This window comes from Gymnogyps californianus, chromosome 2 (genome assembly GCF_018139145.2).
Source record: "Gymnogyps californianus isolate 813 chromosome 2, ASM1813914v2, whole genome shotgun sequence".
In the NCBI taxonomy this organism is placed as follows: Eukaryota; Metazoa; Chordata; class Aves; order Accipitriformes; family Cathartidae; genus Gymnogyps; species Gymnogyps californianus.
The window spans coordinates 17390235-17410435 of NC_059472.1; the positions used below are offsets into that span (position 1 = coordinate 17390235).

The 20201-nt window shown below is 35.4% G+C and overlaps 1 protein-coding gene across 3 annotated transcripts in view; it reads left to right on the forward strand.

The window, feature by feature from the left end:
- The window catches only part of CSMD3 (CUB and Sushi multiple domains 3), a 748293-nt gene that overhangs the window by 240713 nt on the left and 487379 nt on the right, over positions 1–20201 (forward strand). For all 3 annotated transcript variants that reach the window (XM_050890742.1, XM_050890743.1, XM_050890744.1), the window contains exon 6: positions 9615–9727. In XM_050890742.1, coding sequence (XP_050746699.1) covers positions 9615–9727 — 113 coding nt within the window. The remainder of the gene's footprint in view (positions 1–9614; positions 9728–20201) is intronic.

A 20201-nucleotide genomic window follows, 5' to 3' on the forward strand; every position in this document is an offset into this window, starting at 1 on the left:
AGACCCATTAATCTCATCACCGGAATTAGAAACATAAAGGATATTAATAGGCCTAGTCATACAAAAAACTTGTTTAGTGATTGGCCAAAAGGTTAATGATTAGGTTCGTGTCTGAACCTCAATGTAAATGTCTTACTAACTGGGTTGATGGAACAAGAGGGATATGTTAACTTAATAATTAAATCCTTCAGGATCTTTCAAATGAAGCAATGTGTTAAATATTCAGTTAGTTTCAGCTTTGCTTCTTTACTGTGAATCTGGTTCTTTCTAAACAGATCTGGATTTATTAAATCAGAGACCTGAGTTTTAGTCTTGTATCCACAAATAAGTGTCCTTACATCTACATTGTGGAGTGGATCTTTTTACAAAAGATGTTCATTATGAAGCTTGTTACAAGAGTTGTTGTTTTATGGGATCAAGGCAATCATGGAGAACAAAGGAAAGGATGCTAGAAATCTTTGCTAATATGTTATATACAAGTACAGGAAACACAGTAAGCTGTAAGTGGTTGATACTTCACATTTGTGTTTAAAACACCCGTTCCCTAATTTAACCAAAATTTAACCAACCAGATAAGTCACTGGTCAGGTGCTGTTCTATTGGTCTTTCCTCTCCTTTCAAGAGGGCAGGAGGCTACCGTCTTTTGTATTATGCTATGTAACTATTAAGCCCCATTAGCATGTACATGTACATGGATAATGCATGATAGACCTTATAAAAATATATGATAGTTTGCCCTTTTTTTAATCAAAGCTTTTTATATAGCAGTTTTATTTCAACAAGCAAATAATCCCAATGAGAAAGATTCCACACTGCTGCAGTTAGCACCAAAACAAGCACTTAAGATTTTGTAGTGCATATGTGAGCGATAAGATCTATGTATGCACCCAGTCATGCTAAGAAGTAAGTCTGTGTTAGCCTAAGGCTTTGGTAGTATTAGAACGGGTTTCAGCAGTGCTTATAAATGGGGTATTGACCTCAAATTCCTTTTTTGATCAACTCCATTTCTGTGAATCTCCTGGCTTGTGAAGAAATGTAGAAACTATATGTTTCACGAAAAAGTTTTGTGTGAAAAACTTTGCCGTGTATTTTTCCAACAAAAATACCTTTTCTATTGGAATATTTTTAGACACATTTAATGCCTAAACTAAGGCTTGTATTATTGGAGCTTGCATGCTTGTTACTTGGTAATAATCTTTCTTCAAAATTAAAATGCACGTTTTGCAAATAAATCAAATTCACTAAAAGAATACCTGATTCGGCGTCACTAATTTCTACTCCAAACAAATAAATAACACACAAAGCTTAAATTCCGCTACCATTCTGTACAGATTCAAACATAATAAAATAGAATTGGGCACTTAAATAGAGTGAGGACTACCTATTTGACTCTTTTTTATCTCCTACCCCTTATATGCATGTTTCGTAGTGTCTATATCCTTCCTTGCAGTTTTTACCAATTTGTTCACTGATCTGATTTTGAGCTTTAACTGGACCTTTGCAATCTGGACACTTTTTGTCTCTCTTCATACCCATATCATATCTAAATTACTTCTTTTGTTTGTATATTATACACTGCATTTTATCTGACTAATCCAGAATAAACTTCTGAGCCACTCCTTAACAAGATGACAAAGACAATCATTGCAGATAAGCAATGTACGAAAAAGAAAACAGCAGTGTGAATGAAAGTAGTTGTTAAATAGTTTGGCCATCATTTCTGTAAGAATGAGGAATACCATATCTGTGGAATTTGTACAAAATCAAGCATTTTTGTCTTATCATTTGTGTCTTCTACTAATCCTCATTTATTTGTCACCTGGCTTTAAAGAAAAAGATAATTCTTTCTGGTTTAATTTCTATTTGTAAGAACTGTAGTTTTAGAAGATTTTTGGTAATTAAAGCTAGTTTGGTACATGAACAAGACAGGGATTTTTAAACTACATGTCAAGATTATAGCTAGCTGGCAGTGTGCATTTCAAATGTTAAAGGAAGTGTATAGTATTTTATGATATGTCAGTCTGTCTCTGGAAGAAATGGAGGATGTGCACTATGCTATTAAAAAACCCAAACAAACCAACCCTGAATTCCAGTTTGCAACATAAGGTGGGAATTACGTGTTAGATTTTTGAGGGAGAATAAAATACTAATTGACTTCACTGGATCAGAGTTAGACTAAAGCAGAGTGATTTTTGAAAATTACCTCCTAAATAGTGCAGAAAAGAAGGGGATGGAAGCACGATGTGGTAATGAAGTGCAAGAAGAATAAAATTTTGATTCTCAGAAATGTTAGTGCTTTATTTCTCCTGTAAAATGTGATTTACCCACAGTCTCAAACCAAGTAAGATGCAAAGATGGGAACTTCACTGACACATCTACATGCATAGCCTTACACTTTTCCTAATCCCTTGATCAGCAACAAAGGTGCATTATTTCAGTAAGCACTTCTTTTTTTCAAATATATTTTACATTAGATAACAGACTATCTAATGTAAATGTTGTTGACCACACATAGTGGTGAGATGATACTTTAAATCTCTGGTTCACAACCAATGATCTGAAAATTCTCCATGAATATTTCTAAGAGTTTATGAAAGACAACTGCAGAAGGGAAGCCTACTGTCTGTTGACGTAAATTTGCTATGCAGGACTCTGTGCAGTTTGCGGGGGAGCTACATGTTTTGAACTATAAAAAAAGATGAGACAGCTGTATTTCCTTTACGGTAGATATGGTGTTTTTCTTTGAATTTTAGGAAAATATTGTAGATGATGCAGTGTAGCTATGCTTGGAATAGTAGCTGGCACAGAAGTGGGTTGGACTGCCAATGCATTATGGTAATGGCGAATAGCTTTATAATTTGCTGAGAAGATAAATTGATGTGAGAAAAGGGGCAGTTATATGAGCAGAATAAGCAATCATTTTCTGCCAGTTGCCATTATAAATTCTGTCAGCTTGCAAATCTACTTTCTGGGAACAATCCCATAGAAATCAAGAACTATAAAGATCAGATTTTAGGAACTGTGAACTTAGTTAGAACTCAGCCGATATCAGCGTGTGCTTAGTTAGAATCATAGCTATAACCCATAGCTGTCAAGGATAGATGTGTTAATGAACAGTTGATTTGATAGGTAAACTTAACTATATATTAGCCATTTTAAAAATAAAACTAGTCTTTTATCATGAACATATTTAAATGGCTAGGGTGAAGGTTTCTCATGCCTTGGACAATAAACTTGTAGTTTATTTTTCACATGGTTTTGTGACTATTAAAGAGAAACCTTATTATAGGCAGAATATATGCTAGTCAAAATAGGTGCTAGGAAATGTGTTTTACAGCCTTATTTTTGTTTCAATTGTTCAGTAAGACCTCTTCCAGTAATAGGTTTATTCTCAAATATATAAGCAGTGAAAGGTTGTTGCCTCTGTATTGCTTAACAATTAGTTACAGGGTAAGAAATTAAATAAAAAAGCTATTTTGTCTTCCGTCACTAAGTAATAGTATTATACAGAGAAATAGTTGTACCAAAAAGGATAGCTAATTAAACCTCTACCTTCCAAAACCCAAGCATCTAACTAAAGTATACTTGTATTTATAACAAGATATTTGTAATAACTTCAGTCACTTTATGGCTGTTAGAAAGTGTATTTCATGCTGAAATTTACAGTGACAATGCAGAAGGATTTCATGTTTTCTAATAAAAAGGTGTAGGATTCTGCCTCTTACGCTGAATACATGTTATAGTGCAGTTCTCACTTTAATCAGTACAGAGCAATGTACAAATGCAATTTAATAGCTCGCTAGAACAATGCATCATATAGTAAAGCTAACCAGAAAAGGAAATTCATCTGTTTCAGCAGCGTTTTTTCCTGAAATTCTGGATATCAGTATTGTATATAACTTTATGATATTTCCAGTGGTTTGGAAGAAAATATTTTGGTACTGACTGGGTGGCAAATCAGAAAAAGAGAGCTAAAAGGTCCACCGAGCCCACAGCTGCGTAACCAGGCAGTTAGGGGGCCCATTGGTAGCCCTGCAGCCATGCAGCAAAGTAGCACCAGGCTAACCAGCTGGCAAAACAGCTAAGCGGCTGGCTGGCCGATAAGCGATACAAGCAGGCTGCTTCTTTGGCTTTAATTAAAGGTTTCACTGAAATGAAAATATTTCTATAGATCTTACTGACTGTCACAATTTCACATCACAGATACTAATTTAATACTAGAATTATTTGGTAATAAAATGATAAATAAATGAGAACAATTCATTGATATAAAAATGAGTGTTTAACACAGACCAAGAAGGATGCTTTGCTTAGACAAACGATTAGCATGGATCTTCAGAACTGGAATCTCTCTCTGCCAGAGACTGTGTGTACCACTAAAATCCAGATTCATGGGGGAACTTGGGTGTGAAAAAAGCATAAATAATCTTGGAAGAGAGTTGGAGAGCTGAGGTTTCCTTTTCATGTCTTCTGCCTACACTCTAACCTTTGCAGACTAGAACACTTTTCATTTTGCTTCTGGCTTGATGAATACCTTGATCCTTTCACAGAATGGCACATTAGTAATATGAATGGTAGAAAGCGCACATAAATGAATACACATATTTGTATTGAAACTGCCTCTCTCATACATGTTATCTTGTGTTGAAGATGATGAACTTAAGTGACATTTTTGGATTCCTACCCCTTTGTCTGAAACAAGGATTAAATTGATATGTTCAGTTTCCTGGATAAGTGCTGTAACTTCTTAACTGACAATATATATTAAAAAAAAAAAGAAAAAAAATTCAAGAGACACCATAAGTAGTGTTTCTGATTATGTTTTGCATACTTTATATTAGGGATAGTATTACTGGCTTGAGCCTGTCAGAGGACTACACTGAATACCTAGATTTTACATACCAACTAGTATGAAACCATTGTTCCTTGGAGTGGTGTATTTACAGGCTCATACAGAAATGACTGGCAACTCTGTGGGGCAGAGGTGAGGGAGGGACAACAAAAAAGAGGTACTAATACAAGAACTAATACTAACTAATACAATACTAACTAATACTAATACAAGAACTTCCTTATTCATTCACCACATCCTTTTGCAATCTCATAGCACTATTTTTTTTCTTTTAACATCACCATCCAAATTCCTTGGATCTAGGATTTTGAGTAAATTTCTTAAGCTTAAAAAAGTTAGATTTTATATGTTCTCTAACTGAAATTAATAAGATCAGCTAGTGTGTTCCCATAGTATAAAAACATTCTAAAGCAAGTATTTGAAGGAGCTTTAGTAGCCTGTAGTGCCACTCAAGCATTTTGTCATTTATATTAGTGCCTGAGGGAAAAAGGGTGCTAACACAGTTCCAGAAATTTGGAAAGTGGTCTTAAACATATTTTGTTTTCAGATAACGTGGTTGGGAAAAGATGGAAAGAATGCTACCTCTAAACTGTTATTCTTTCAAAAGTCTTCCTCACAAAATAATACCTACACAAGCTTATTAGTCATTTATTTAAGGAGTATTTTTTTTTACATAAAAAATCACTTCTAAATTACTTGCTTTATTATGAATACAGTTGACTTTAAATGTGCCTTGATCTTTGTCTCTAACAATACTAAACCAACAGAAAATCTGGAAACGATTAATGGTGGAGCTAGGCACATTCCTTAGGGCTGACCCCCAAAAGAAATTTGGTTTACCCTGAGAATGGAAGCAATTTTTTTCAGTGTTATGAAAGTCACTTGCCCATCCACCTCTGGCACAATTTCGAGGTAAGGCTATCATAATGTGGGGAAATCAGAACTACTTCCTGATCTAGGAACTGTGTACACATTAATGAAATAATGAGAAAAATGACTGTTGAGTACACGATGAACAGGAAAAACTGCCTTCCGAGCCTTTAGGTAGGCAAGAGAACCCCTGACATTTAGCATTAATTAATATTTTCCATGTTGAGTTTTTAAGCTTTAGGCTTCCATCTCATCTGTAATCTGAAGGACAGGCAGAAAAAGCTACTCTGTTTGCCACAGTATTTTGAGAATGATTGTTGAGCGCAATAGAAATACTGCCCTAAGACTGATATTTCAGTTAGTCCTGCATAAGAGTTAAAAAAGTCTGAATAAGATGTCCTGAGTTTTGTCTTTGAAGGAATGAATGAATTGGTTTTAGAATAAGCTCATCAACACCTTTCAGTATCTACAAATGCACTTGTACTACTCAACCGCCGAACAATTTTGAAGGGATAAAACCATAGAAAACTGGACTTCTGGTCATTGTAAAAAGAGGATCATAACTCAAGGTTAAGAATATAGTCTCCAAGTCAAACTAAAATCTCTAGCTAAATTTTTAATTTAATTTTTTTAAATCCAGAGAATAGATACCGAGTTTTCTTGCTTGTGGTTTTCAAAGCTATCACAAATCTTATTCAATGTATCATTTTTAATAAAACAGACTACTAGAGGAAAGAATGAATGAAAGCTTTAATACTAGTTTTATACAAGACAAGATTGTTCCATATAAACTCTTTACTGATACTTGCCATTTTGTTTTCTTGGCTCTTAGCTACCTCCCTCCCCAACCCTACCTCCCCAGCCCTCAAACGCAAGTGTTCTAGAAATTGGGGAAGGGGAGATTTGTACAGAAGCTTACTCCTGGGTTTACCTCAAGTCATAAAATGAAACAGAAATCTTTCCCTTTGAGGGAGCTAAGAATGCATTTAGTGAGTAAGGGGCTATTGCACTTTAAAGAGAAGTATACTTTAAATTAAAATAACGTGATCATATGTTAGAGGAGGGACTGCTATCAAGTGAAACATGCAGCTTCCCTGAGTTGGTTGTCATAAGCAGAAATTAAATCTAGGCTTCTGCATCTAAAAAAACATCCTTAATTTTTGCAGCCTGAGCTGACCAGCTTATTAGCTCCAGGTCAGGACTGAGCTCAAATTTAGGTCTAGGCACTGTATGAAGACAAAGAAACAAAGAACAAAAATTTGGTCTCCAGAGACTTGCCATTACTTTCTTGAATTTACTGTTAATTTGTATTACTATTTTAGCTAGCTGTGCTCTTGCATACTGTTATCACAATATGATTCCAAACCTTGAAACAAACATTAAGCCACAAAATAACTCTTGGGAAGTGATCTGAACTTCAGATGGGCAAATGCTGTTTTGGACAAGGGCATACACTGACAGTGATGCAAAGAACGGAAGTTTAGAGGACGCCACTGTTCTGTCTGGTTGAAGTTTTGCTCTATTACTGGTGATAGTCCAAACATGTAATGTAATAAGTTTATTTTCAGAATTACTGTTCAAAGAAAGTGAGATGTTTAATGAGAATATGTTGACACAACTTGAAGCGGAATAGAGTAAAAATATTTTATTTAGATGGTGAAATATTTTGTTTTGATTTAATTTTCTTAGTTTTGAGTGTATCACTTGTATTTGTTAAAATTATCGTATTCATCTAACTTTACTACAAAGATTTTCATTGGACAGCTGGAAAAAAACCACTTAACACTAAAATAAAAATGAAGTACTATTTCAGCACAGAGCACCATATAAAATTCTTCAGACTTTTTATTTGATAAGGAATTTCAAATTGTCAGATTTGTTTCTACTTGAAACAGGAAAAACATGCCTTTTTAAAGAAAACTCAAAGCAAAAGTTTCTAATTGAATAAAGGAGGGTAGGGGAGGACTGTGCATTCCAAAAGACTATGTGCAGCCATTCATCAGGCAATGCTGATTTGATTTTAGTTGTAAAAGCCAGAGCTCTGAACTTGCAGGTTTTTTCTTACAATTTTCTTTTAGTTGCTGGTCTGCTAGGTGATTGAAATTACTTTCCCTCTCTGTGCATGAGTTTCTCTGTCTGTAAAATGAAGATAACAATATTGATAATGACATTATTGCATTTTGCAAAGCCACTTCAAAGGTTAGATGAAAAGTCCTTTGTAAAAGCAAGGAATTTCTAGAAAAAAATCCACTCATTCTCTCACTTGTAGATTGCCTGAATAGCTTGATGACTTGTTTCATTACAGATTTTCTTTCTTTTCTTTTCTTTTTTTTTTTTTTTTCAAAATAGAAGAAGAATACGCAATGTCTGAACATAAAATGGTGTACTTGTTGGCTAGTATTTTACTCTAACTACAGGAAGAGCTCTGTTTAGAAATAAATGGAAGGACATAGATAAGTATGTTGACATTCTGAAGATGTGACTTATCTTTCTGGTTTTGGTGAGAATTATATCTTGGATTATTGGCTTGATGGAAGGATTGTTTATCTAAAGCTTATTCACCTTCTTTCTAACTATAACATCTCATCTAATTTAAAAAAAAAAAAAATTACCTCCAATTCAGACCTTCCTAATGAGCAAATCAGGGTGAAAGACTACAGTAGATGGAGTAATGTCCTGACGTTAAAAAACAAACAGAAAAACAACAAAAAATCCAGATAGCTTTGTATACTGGATCTAGTGGCTTGGAGTTACTTTTCTTCATAGAAGCCCATGTGGTGCTGTGGTTTGGATTTGTGACTAAACCAGAGTTGATAGTACACCAATGCTTTTGCTATTGCTGAGCAGTGCTTGCACAGCATCAAGGCTTTCTTTCCCCCACCCACTCTGTCCCCACAGTGAGTAGGCCAGGGATAGACAAGATGCTGGCAAGGGATAAAACCTAAACAGCTGACCCAAAATTGACCAAAAGGATATTCCATACCATATAATTTCATGGTCAGCAATAAAAAATGAAGAGAGGGGCTGAGGGGCAGGTAGCCATTGCTTGGAGACTGGCTTGATTGATCTACTTGTGGGACGTGGTGAATGATAGCCTTTGTATCACTTGTTTTTGCTGTGCTTTTTTCTCCCCTCTTCACTTATTAAACTAATTTTTGAAGAGTCTTTATTTTGACCCAGGAGTTTTCTTGCTTTTGCTGTTCCTATTCTCTCCCCTGCTCTGCTGTTGGGGACAGGGAGGGGAGTGAGCGAGCAGCTGTGTGGTGCTTAGCTACTAGCTGGGGTCAATCTACTGTAATTCCCTGTTCTTCTTGTACTTTTAATAACTAATTTTCAGATTCACTGAAGTGATGGAGTATTTCTTATTTCTTTGTACCTGCATTTAGAAAAAAACTTACTCTTGAAAAATAGTTGTTTGTTTTATAGTTTTAGATGGTGGCCTGCATAACCTAAGCTCTCTTGTTCCATATCTTGAACATGAAAGTCACAGGGTACAACCCTTCTCCTGGTGCCCAGAGCACTGTTCTGCCTAACCTGTTAACTGGCCTGGATAGACACAAGCTCTTTCTAGCCTGACTGTCATGTACTTGCATCATGATAGTGCTGTGCCTGACCAATAAGATGACTGTGTGGTTTCTGGATTGGTGCTGATTTGTATCGTATCACTTGGTCATGCAGAGCGGGCAATCTTGTCTGTTCATGCTTTTCGTAACATACTATTCATTGATAATTAAGAAGTCCCACAGAGAGTGTGTTAATGAACGTGTGTTTGAAAAAAAAGTTTTCCATACAAGAGCTTTATCAAACCTTTATGAAAATCTACTGATCTTCAGCCCGGATAATTTTTTAATCTTTTAATAATAATTTTGTTTGTTTGTTTGTTTTAATTCAGGCTCTCTGGAATGAACATACCTCCTCCAGTTATCAGCAACAAAAACTGGCTCAGACTACATTTTGTAACAGACAGCAATCACCGATATCGTGGATTTAGTGCTCACTACCAAGGTACATTTAAAGAAATGCATTTTTTTTGTGGTTGTTTTTGTTAAGGAAAAAAAAGTGCCTGAAGTTGTAGAGGAAATGAGAATGGCTATTTTAAAAAATCCTCATAAAGGTATAGTTTGTATTTGCATAAATGATAAATTCAGCTGTGCAACCTGTTATATCAAATTACAGTATGTTAGGGTATGGGTAGTGTATTATCTAGCGTATCTAAATACAGTTATAAAAAAATTACAGCAGATATCTACTTCACTTTACCCTGTGCAAGTGTTGAGCTTTTAAAATGGTCCTAATATTCTGAAAGATATTGTGTAACAGATACAGAAATAATGTTTTTATCATTAAAATATGTATTTGCTTCTATGGTTGTATAAGTCATGTTTGTAAAACAGTGAGTAAGTTTCTATTTACTAATGTAGCATTTAATCACTATTATCTCTTATTACTTATTTCTGAATGCATTGTGCTATTAAGGGTTTAATTAACCTGTAAGATTCTTATCCACTGTTTTTATGAACAAGCGTTATTTTAAGTAAGAGTGAAAGCATCTGAAGCATTAACTTGGGAATATCACCATTTGGAACAAGGTCATTATAATGATGAAGTGCTAATGAGAACTGAGCTTCATTAGTGTATGTTCATACTGTCTACTTTTTCACAAGCATTACTGTAAATAATATTTTTCAATATCTACAGAGTATCAATGGATCTTCAGGGAACAGTAATCCTTTTTGTGTTTTTGTGCTTTTCCATTTATCTGATGAAAAAAAAATCACGGCATTCCAAACGAGATTTAGTTCAGGAATTTCTTTTACAGTTCTCTATAGGAAATGTAGCATAGGAAGAGATTAGCTACATAAATGTTTGCAGAATCTGAGAAAATTAATCAACTAATGTAAAAATTGCAACTAACAAAAGACTAGGACTATTTTTTTTGTGTAATTGATCTTTTATAATAGTAAACTTTTTAGAACTCTGTGTGATTGCCTCAGATAATGTATTCTATAAAAGAACAGAGCAAATTTGATTACTATTTCAGCAAATATTGTATATCTCTATTTAGACTTCCCGAGTTCATAGATGTTCTGGAATGTGCATTCTGAGTGAATTTAGGTAAAAGGACTCTTCCTACTGTAGCTCCAGGGCTGCTATAACTGTTTACAAAAGGCACTGACTCATTTTTTTGCATTGTATCCTTCATACCAAATACGATAAACCACACTCTTTACTGGGAAATCGCTAGCTTATGGGACTGTTAAAAGACATAAAGTAGGAACTTTCTCTATTAGATCCTACCCCACAATTCAGAAACCATGGGATAACTATTTTGTTGGTTTCTGTGAAGTAATTTGGATTGTTGAGATGTTCATTTTTGAACAACTGAGAAAAGGAGAACAAACTATGTCTCAGATGACACACATACTTGCATTCCTGCCTGAAGTATGAGGTAATAGGCAATGAAAGAGAATAGACTTCTGTTTAGTTTCAAAATGTATTTTCTGAAAGTCATATAAAACATGTGAGTTGGTAGGTGTGGGAGATTTGAATATGCTGTGTATCTTCTATTTCTTTTTACCACCTAAGTTTGTAGTGATTACATTATAGTTTTTACTATTATTTTGGTTTGCTCATTTAATTTTTAATGGTATATTGCTGAATTTATGTTGAAGTGCACTCTGTACTAAGTTGTGAAATGCTGCAGTAGTCCACCGTGCTTTAAATGAAGAAAATATCTTTTACAAATCTTTGAAAAAAAATATGTAGGCAGTAAATAATTTCAGCATGAAAAAGCATTAAATGTGCATACTCAAACAGATACGATCATTCAAAATTAAACTTGATAGTAGAAAATGGAAAAATGCACTGTCAGGTAATAGCAAGGAGTGGTTTCTGGGTTGATGGTAGGCTAAAGGAGAGAGTGTGAGGAAAATAAATAAACATATTAAAAATCTTTCATACATTTAGAAAACAAATAAAAATGTATACCACAAAATATTTCAATCTGTTAAGAACCGAAACCTTTATTTTTTTCAGTTAGAGATAACTTTGACCTTTTTTGTAAAGCCCATTTTCAAACAGTAATTTTACTGGTGCGCTGACATGAGTTGTCACAAACTCTTGTTGCCAGATAACAGGTAAAAATCAAAAAAAGTATTCCAAAAAGCCATGTAGTACAGATACATGTGCCTGTTTTTCTTTTCGGGAGTTTATTTCTGCATCACATTTGAGATGGTGTCTGTTAATCCTTTCAATAGCCTGTATTATCACTGTACTACACTGTAATAACTGTTGTAAAAACCTGCTCTTTCCCCTGCTTAATTAACATAGGTATTACTGTAACTTCTTTCTGACTTCCCTCCTTGAAACTTAATCTTTCCTTCGTAGTACCACTATAACCAGAATTAGTAATTTCTTACCACTTCATCTACTTGAACTTTCTTTATTCTATTGTTGCATCTTTTTAAGGAGCCAGACTCCAAATTCTGTACTTCAGAACATTGCATAATTCTTACTCCATCACTGCTTGGCACTTCAGTACTCTTTTCACCTAACCACTCCCTTGGCTTGCTGGTTTTGTTTGGACAACTGCACATTTTGTGCTAGTATATTTGGGTGGTGGTTTGACCCTGAGTAGCAGCAAAGTACCCCCACAGCCACTCGCTTACTCCACCCCCACAGCAGAACAGGGCAGAAAATAGGAAGAACAAGAGTGAGAAAACTCATGGGTTGAAATGAAGATGGGGAAAATCATTCATCAACTACTGTTCTGGGCAAAACAGTCTTAATATAAAACATTTAATTACTGATTTGGGTGTTGGGAAACAAAGACAAATAGTTAAAAAGTTAGGGAAAACTCCCCTCCCCTTTTGCAGGCTTAACTTCATTCCAGACACCTCTCCTTCCCCGTCTTCTAGCTACCCCACCACAGATTACACTTTGTCTCTTCAGTGATGTGACGGGCAGTGCAGGAGGTTCAGGTCAAGGTATAGTAGTTTCTTTCTGCTACTCCTCGTTTCTCACTCTTTGCTTCTGCTGCTCCTTCCTTCTTACTCATTTCCTCTGCTCTGCTGTGCATTGACCATGGGCCACAGTCTCTTAGGGGAAGAACCTGCTCCAGTGTGGGTTATCCATGGGCTCCAGTCCCTTTGAGGGTGTTACTAGCTCTGGAATGGAGTGCTTCTGCTCTGGTCTTGTTCCTTTCTCTGAGTGTTTACTGCCTTATCTTAAACACATTTTCACAGAGATGCCACAAATTCTGCTGATGGGTTCAGTTGTGTCCTGTGGTGGGGCCATTGTGGAGCCAGCTGGAACCAGCTGTGACTAGCATGGGGCAGCCCCTGACCTCCCCTCACAGAGGTCACATGTGCAGCCCCCCACCCCCCTGCTACCAAACCCCTGCCATTTATACTAATTACAATGTGAAAAAACCCCTTGTTGGTTGCTTTATTGAAATAAACAAAAAAACCCCAAGTTTTATGGCCACTTTTTAGGCAGGATATGAAATAACCAAATCTTTTCCCCTTCTGTTCTCTTAAATTTATGAAAATTGCTTTTTTAAGATTCTTTTTCACAAGGCAGCCTCACATGGCCTAGCTTCAGTGTAATATCTAAAGCTACTGTGGCCTAGACATTTGAAAAGAAGACTAAAAACGATGCAATGCAAGGTCTTAAAGTCTAGCTGCATAGGAAAAAAAAAAGAACAGAAAACCTGGGATATTACATAATCTTTTGTAAACATCCTTTTAATTTCATTAATTATAATATTTTGTCTAATTTTCTGTTTAAGGCCTTGCAAACACTTGTGAAAATGTTTAAATTGGCTTATACAGAACAAATGAAATTTACTGAGGTATGTGAAACTACAGGAAACTCTCAGCTTCATTTAAGTACATTGTCATGCAGATTATGTGTATTAATTTCTTTTAACAGGCATTTTAATTCACGAAAGATATTGAATTACACAATTTTTAAAAGATGCTGGTAAATGATAATCAAAGTCATATATGTCAATTGTAAGAGAATCAAAATATTTCCCTACCCAGGTTGTGGTGTCATAACCAAGACACGCTTTTCTTGCTTGTCTGATCACCTGTGTTTCAGCACTTCTTTCTGTTCACTGAGGATTCTTTGTCTTGATGTTTTCTGTCCTTATTGCTTTGTTAAAACTCCTTTTGTGTTAGAAACTGTTGGCTGAAGTAGAACCAAAGCTTCTTTAGATCTTCCTGAAGCTGCTGCTTCAACCTTTCTTGGCACTAGTAATCCTCTTTGCTGTTTCTAAAATTGGCTGTGCTTTTTCACTCCCTCCATTTGCAGTTCCTGTAAAAGTTCCTTTTGCTTGCTGTTTTCTGTTGGCTACTCTCTGCACTCCGTCACTTATGTGTGAATCCGTAATATTATCTAAGTGGACAGAAGGGATTAATTTAGCTTCACAATTCCCAGTCTTACAGGCTAGTGTACACAAACTTCAATATTCTTAAACGCACTTTTTTCCCAAACATCTAACAATTTAAACAGAATTTGTCATTCATTCCTCATCTCAAAAGCTGTTGCAACAAACAGTACACAGTACTACTGCCGGAAGACTCAGCAGTCGTAATGACGTCTTAGGTGAGATTCAGCTCCAAAACACCAAAATGTAGATGTCTCTGTATTGTAACCTATAGGTTTAGATACTTACAGGTATCTAAATACCCATTGAAGTTGGGGAGCTATGGGGTACAGTTCAGCTGTAGGTGAATATATGTGCACTGACGTATGAAATCACCTATGGTATCCAAGATATTTTTATGGCAGTGGCAGAAGTGCAGAGGCTCTTCTGGCAGACAAACTAAGGTGTTGCAAAGCAGTATGTTATGAAGTAACAAAATTGCACCAACCCAAACTATGTACAGACAACTGAATCTTCCCCATACATAGCTAATCCTGTCAGTGCAGGTTGCAGAGTGTTTCAGCTGACCACATGGTAGGGGTTGGGTAGAGGTTCTCTAGAGTAAATGAGAATTGCATGGTGTTGGTAAATTAGAATTTACAGGAGACTATGTCATTCTGGCACAGAAACTAGAAGACAGGGAAGAACACCTGACATGACAACAAACAGCATATAAGCAGCTGTTATGTCCTGTCCAAGGTATGTACTTTAAGATGAATTAAAACACTACATTCCACTGACTACACTGATTAGATTTCCATTTTTTATAATAATTTATATACCTAGTGCAACTATAGACACACAGATGTAGGTGTCTTAATCTCAGGTTGAATCTCACATAATATGACTACTCACTTACTGAAATGGCTTTTTACTACCAGCACGCTCATGGGCTTGAGATTCCCTGGGAGAAATTAAGGTGCAACATCACTTGAGTCACATCTGTAGAAGTCTGCTACTTAAATAAAGGCTAAGCCTGTTCTGCTTAGGGCAATGTAAATAAGTTGCTGGTTGCATTGGTAATTTATTTGACAGATGATAGATTTTTATTTTTTTTTAGACAGATATTTAGTTCTCAGAATTGTAAATCTGTGACTTTTCAGTCCCTGAACTCCTATTGTCAAAACAGCCCACATGGCTACCTGATTTTGCAATGGATGGAGGAAAAAGGAACCCTCTTTTCATAGAATGAAAGGAAATTACCAGAGCTTCTCAGTAGATTTTTTTTTTTTTCCTCCAGGCATAACAGGAACTTAAATTGCATACATAGTCACACAAGTAAATGTTTTTAATGTATTTTCATACTCATGGGTCTTTTAGCTCTGCTTCATCTTATACTGAGCTATAGTTTCTGAACAGATGATTTTTCACCTTTGCACTCTTGAGATGTCTTTTATTCACAACTATACACCCACACAATGACAGTGCACAGAATGACACTGATTTTGCTTTAGTCAAGTCAGAGAGGAGAAAAATGGTTGCATCTTGTTGACCCTCCCCCATTTTAAAGTACTTATTTTTAGAATTCTCCAGTTATAGGTTTTAATAAGCCCACTGTTGGCTGTTAGTTAAATTAGTTCTGATACTGTATACAGATCCAGAAAGATCTGTTTCTAAAATTTTAATTCACATTTTTCTACTTCAAATAAGATCATCATTCATTAAAAAAGTCAATAGAACTAATGTTAAATATGAAAACATGGTAGTCTGTGCTAATGTTTAAATTGATGGATTGTAGTTTACTTCTGAAATAAATGTTAAGTGATGCAGTAAAGAGTCCTTCCCAATTTTTAATGATTTAACAGATGTGTCTTCTTAAATTCATACTTATCCTAAAGAAAAACCTCTAATGTTTTAGGTGCATTCAAACATTTTAATATATTTTTGTTTCATTTACTATTCTACAGACTTCTGTTCATTGCTTACAAAAGAGCAAATGACAATGTTTTATGTACTACTGACTGTAAGTAATTCCATCTCCTCTGTAAAAGAGAAAAAATGTACTGAATTACTCTTTATTTCAATTTAGGTAATACTTAGAAAGAAAGTATTTTCCTTACTTAGGTCAGTTTTGTTGGAAGTTCAGGAATTTATAAATTGGAATGAAAAACAACATTTTAAACAACAATAAAAAGAACAGGAGAATGGGATATTCAAACTATAAAATCCATAGGTAATATGAACTGTCCTGGTTTATGGAAAGGAAAAAAGTTTTTAAAAATCAGTGTGGTTTTAGTGATCCTATTCATATATATAAATATATATATATATTTTGAATATATATAACTATATGTAATATAGCTATAATTTTACATATATATATGTGTGTGTGTGTGTATATATATATATAAAGGAATCCTCTAAGGAAACCAACTAAAATTCAAGAAGAATAAACTATTAAAATAAATATTCTTTGACACTGGAACTCTTCTAATAATAGTACATAAACTGTAGAGTTTATAGGACCTTCAAAATACTTCATTTTGATAAGGTCAAAACATTAATACATTAACTTGTATATCTGTATGCTTCAGGGCCACCAAACAGCATAATATATTGCACTGATGATCTGTTCATGTCAAGATGATAAAACAACTGAGGGAAAAACCTGGGATAAAACACTTGCTTACATTCAGAATATTTAGTGGTATTGAGATAAACTGTTGGAACGTTTTATTTCCCCTTTGAAAAATGTTGACATTCAAATGCTCCCATAATATGCTTGGGCTTTTTCATTAAGTGACTTATTTTTTCTGCAGTGAAAACTATTTCACCATAATCGAAAGTGATAAGTCATTCCAGTTAGTTTTTGAATAGCTTTGACCATTATGAAGTTTACTGGACACCGAAGGAAACAAACCTGTAGTGGTCTAACTTTGGACAACAGATTTTAAATGTTGAAATGAATATTGCCAGTGACATAAGATGTGTTAGAATTATTTCTGCTGGATGATTTAATCCCATTTCCTTCCCTCCCTCCTCCCCCACCCAGCATTTTCAACTTTTTTTAATTCTAGAAGGTAATTTTTCATTTTGGAGGTTTTTTTTGTACTGTTAGGGGACACCCACACAACGAAAAAGATCATTTTGATAAGAAAACAACAGCCAGATGTAAAGAACTAGATAACGAAGTAACTGAATGTGGGGTTTTTTGTGTCTTGCCTCACACTCGAGTATCCCATGTACTTTCTAATCAGACTGCATAAATTATTATGCAGAATTCTCTCTTCTCTCTGTCTCTGTTTCTTCTCTTTGGCCTAAAGACAGAGTTGGTTGGTTGTTGTTTAGTTGCTTGAGAACATTTGAACTTTTGATAGAAATCATATCCTCATGTCCTTGAGGATAAAGTTAGAGTAGTTATTTAGTTTTAAATTTAATTGTATGAACTGGATAGCTATGTGTTGAGGCATAAAGTATGTGAAATATAGTTGTTGTGCTCTTTTAAATGTTTCTCCCTCCTTTATTATTTGTGAAGACTCTAATCACACCATACACATGAAGACTGAGTAATATGCTGAATAGTCTCCTGCCTAAAGATAGGAAAGTTATTCTTTTTCCAATAGAAAAATTAGATCAAAAATTCTGTTCTGGAATATGAATATGGAAGTGACCCATGCAATATGTCATATCAGAAGTTATTTCTTAGTGTTAAATAAGATACTACAGGTTTTATTCATTCCCAGTATAGGTAAAGTTGAGGACAGTTGGCTTTACTCTTCAGAACTAAGTCTAAGATTATCTAATACCAGAACTAAAAGTACTTTTTGCAAAGTATCTCCCAAACTCCTTAGTAAATAAGAAGTCAAATCTATTTAAAGAAAAGTTAATGTTTTAATGAATTCTACTCCAAGTAAGGCATGAAAGAATTTTCTGAACTACCTTTTCAGTTTCCAGCTACACTTTCTCCACCTTGGTCCCAGTCAATGGATCTTTTTATACTTTAAAATATGGGCTGCTTAATTTGTGTACTGTACCAGTAGCAATACCAGAAAGCTGAAAGAATTTAACCTTTTTTCCCCATTCACAGGCACCTGGAAATTAATTAAACATATACCTCCATTTACCAAAGTGTTTTCACTTAAATGCAGCTGAGGCAATAAACCTTGCATACTAGTGAACACTATTATATGGAATTTGTTAATCTGTAAAATCACTAACTAGTACCAAAGAGATTCTCAGTTATGTAATTTCTTTAGATCTTTATTACGTCAAATTTCAGTACCATTCATATATGAAATAAAACTTGATTAAAGCCCTCTGAGAACCACATTGGTCATACCTTCTCTGTTTCTAAGTCTGTTTGAAAATTGCCAGAACAACACTAGAATAGCAGTGTGAATACTAAAGTGTAGCATCTCCTAAAAGTGATTTTTTTTTGGTTTGTTTTTTTAAATTTATTTACTTGCTCGGGTTTAGAGAAGTCAATTTTTTTTTTTTTTTGACGAATCCTGTATCGATATTAACATTGTTTTACCTTTTCAGAAAATGAAATTAGCCCAATTCACATTGTTTTATGTATTTTCAATTCCAGTGTTATTTTTTTCAGAAAGCTCATGTTTTGTGGTTATTAACATAACCCATAACTTTTCCTGAATGTCACCTATTTTAAGCTAAATTACAAAGCTTTGTCCATGAGTGGTGAGAAGAAGTTTACATGTGAACTGAGGTATGGAGGTTAGGAACCCGGATTAGGAGAGAAAGAAAGGAAGGGGAAAAAGAAATATTTGTGTCAGGAACCCCCAAAAAGTGAGCTGAGAGTTCTTAATAGAAAGGAATATGTAGGAGGAAGACAGAGAGCCAAGTAAAGTGATTAGAGTGGAGAGTGAGGGATTGTGAGGAAAAGATTTAGGTGGGAAGACTGGCAGTATTAAGGAGATCAACCTGAAGGGAATCTGTTGAGTAATTATAACTTACTGGATAAGAAAACTTCTTGTATAATGCATAACCTGGTTGGTATCTACTCTGTGCTAGTTGAGAAAAATTGGCTTGAACAGGTAGCCAGGACAAACCATGGAAGATATAAGATGGTGCATGCAGAGAGAAGTGTTCAAAAATGATTCTGCCAGTGTCCTCAAACTCCACTGCACAGCTGTGGATATGTTCATTCCTGGCATGAAATAGCTGAAACCTACCAGAAAAGTTTGGGTGAACAAAGTTTTTTTTGCACTGTATAGAGTGGACTGAGGTTCCGTTAAAAATAGCATCATGCAGAGTTGGCTATAATTCCTTCCTATTATCATTTTGAAGAAGTTAAAAAGTGATTTGTGAATGACATACAAAATTTAAGTTATCCTAAGAAGTAGCTTAGGTATCATAAGATCATAGGATAATTCAGGTTGGAAGGGAACCTCCTACTCAAAAGAAGCTGGGTGTTAAGATAAAGCCAGGATGCTCAGGGGTTTATCCAGTCCTATCTTGAAAAGTCCAAGGATGAAGGCTGCGTAATGTCTCCAAACAATCTGTTCACAGCTTGATTGTCCTCACAGGGTAAAAGTTTCTCCTTATATCTGCTCGGAACTGGTCTTGTTTCAACTTATACCTTTTCCTCTTGTCCTCCCACCTCATATGTATCGGAAGGCTCCTTTTAGGCCCCCCTGAAGCTCTCTTCTCTGGGCTGAACAAGTCCAGCTTCCTCAGCCTCTCCTCACAGGGTAAGTGCTCCAGTCCCAACCATCTTGGAGATCATCTGCAAAACTCACTCCAGTTTATCAATTTCTTCCCAGGCCCCCTTCCTTTTGGTGAGCCTCAGACTGGACATGGAACTAGCAAGTGCTAAATAGAGGTGGGGATACTCCCTTCCATCAGTGTATCAGCCATGCTTCTCAATACAGTTCAGGGTGCTGTTCGCCAGGGCACACTGCTGGCTCACATTCATCTTGCTGTCCACCAGGACCCACAGGGCCTTTTCAGCAGAGCTGCTCTCCAGCCAGTCAGATCCCAGCCTTTCCTATTGCCAGGGGTTGAATTTGCCCTTGTTTAGTTTCGTAGGATTCCTGTTGGCCCCTTTCTTCAGCCTGTCTTAGGTCCCTCTGGTTGGCAAGCCTGCTT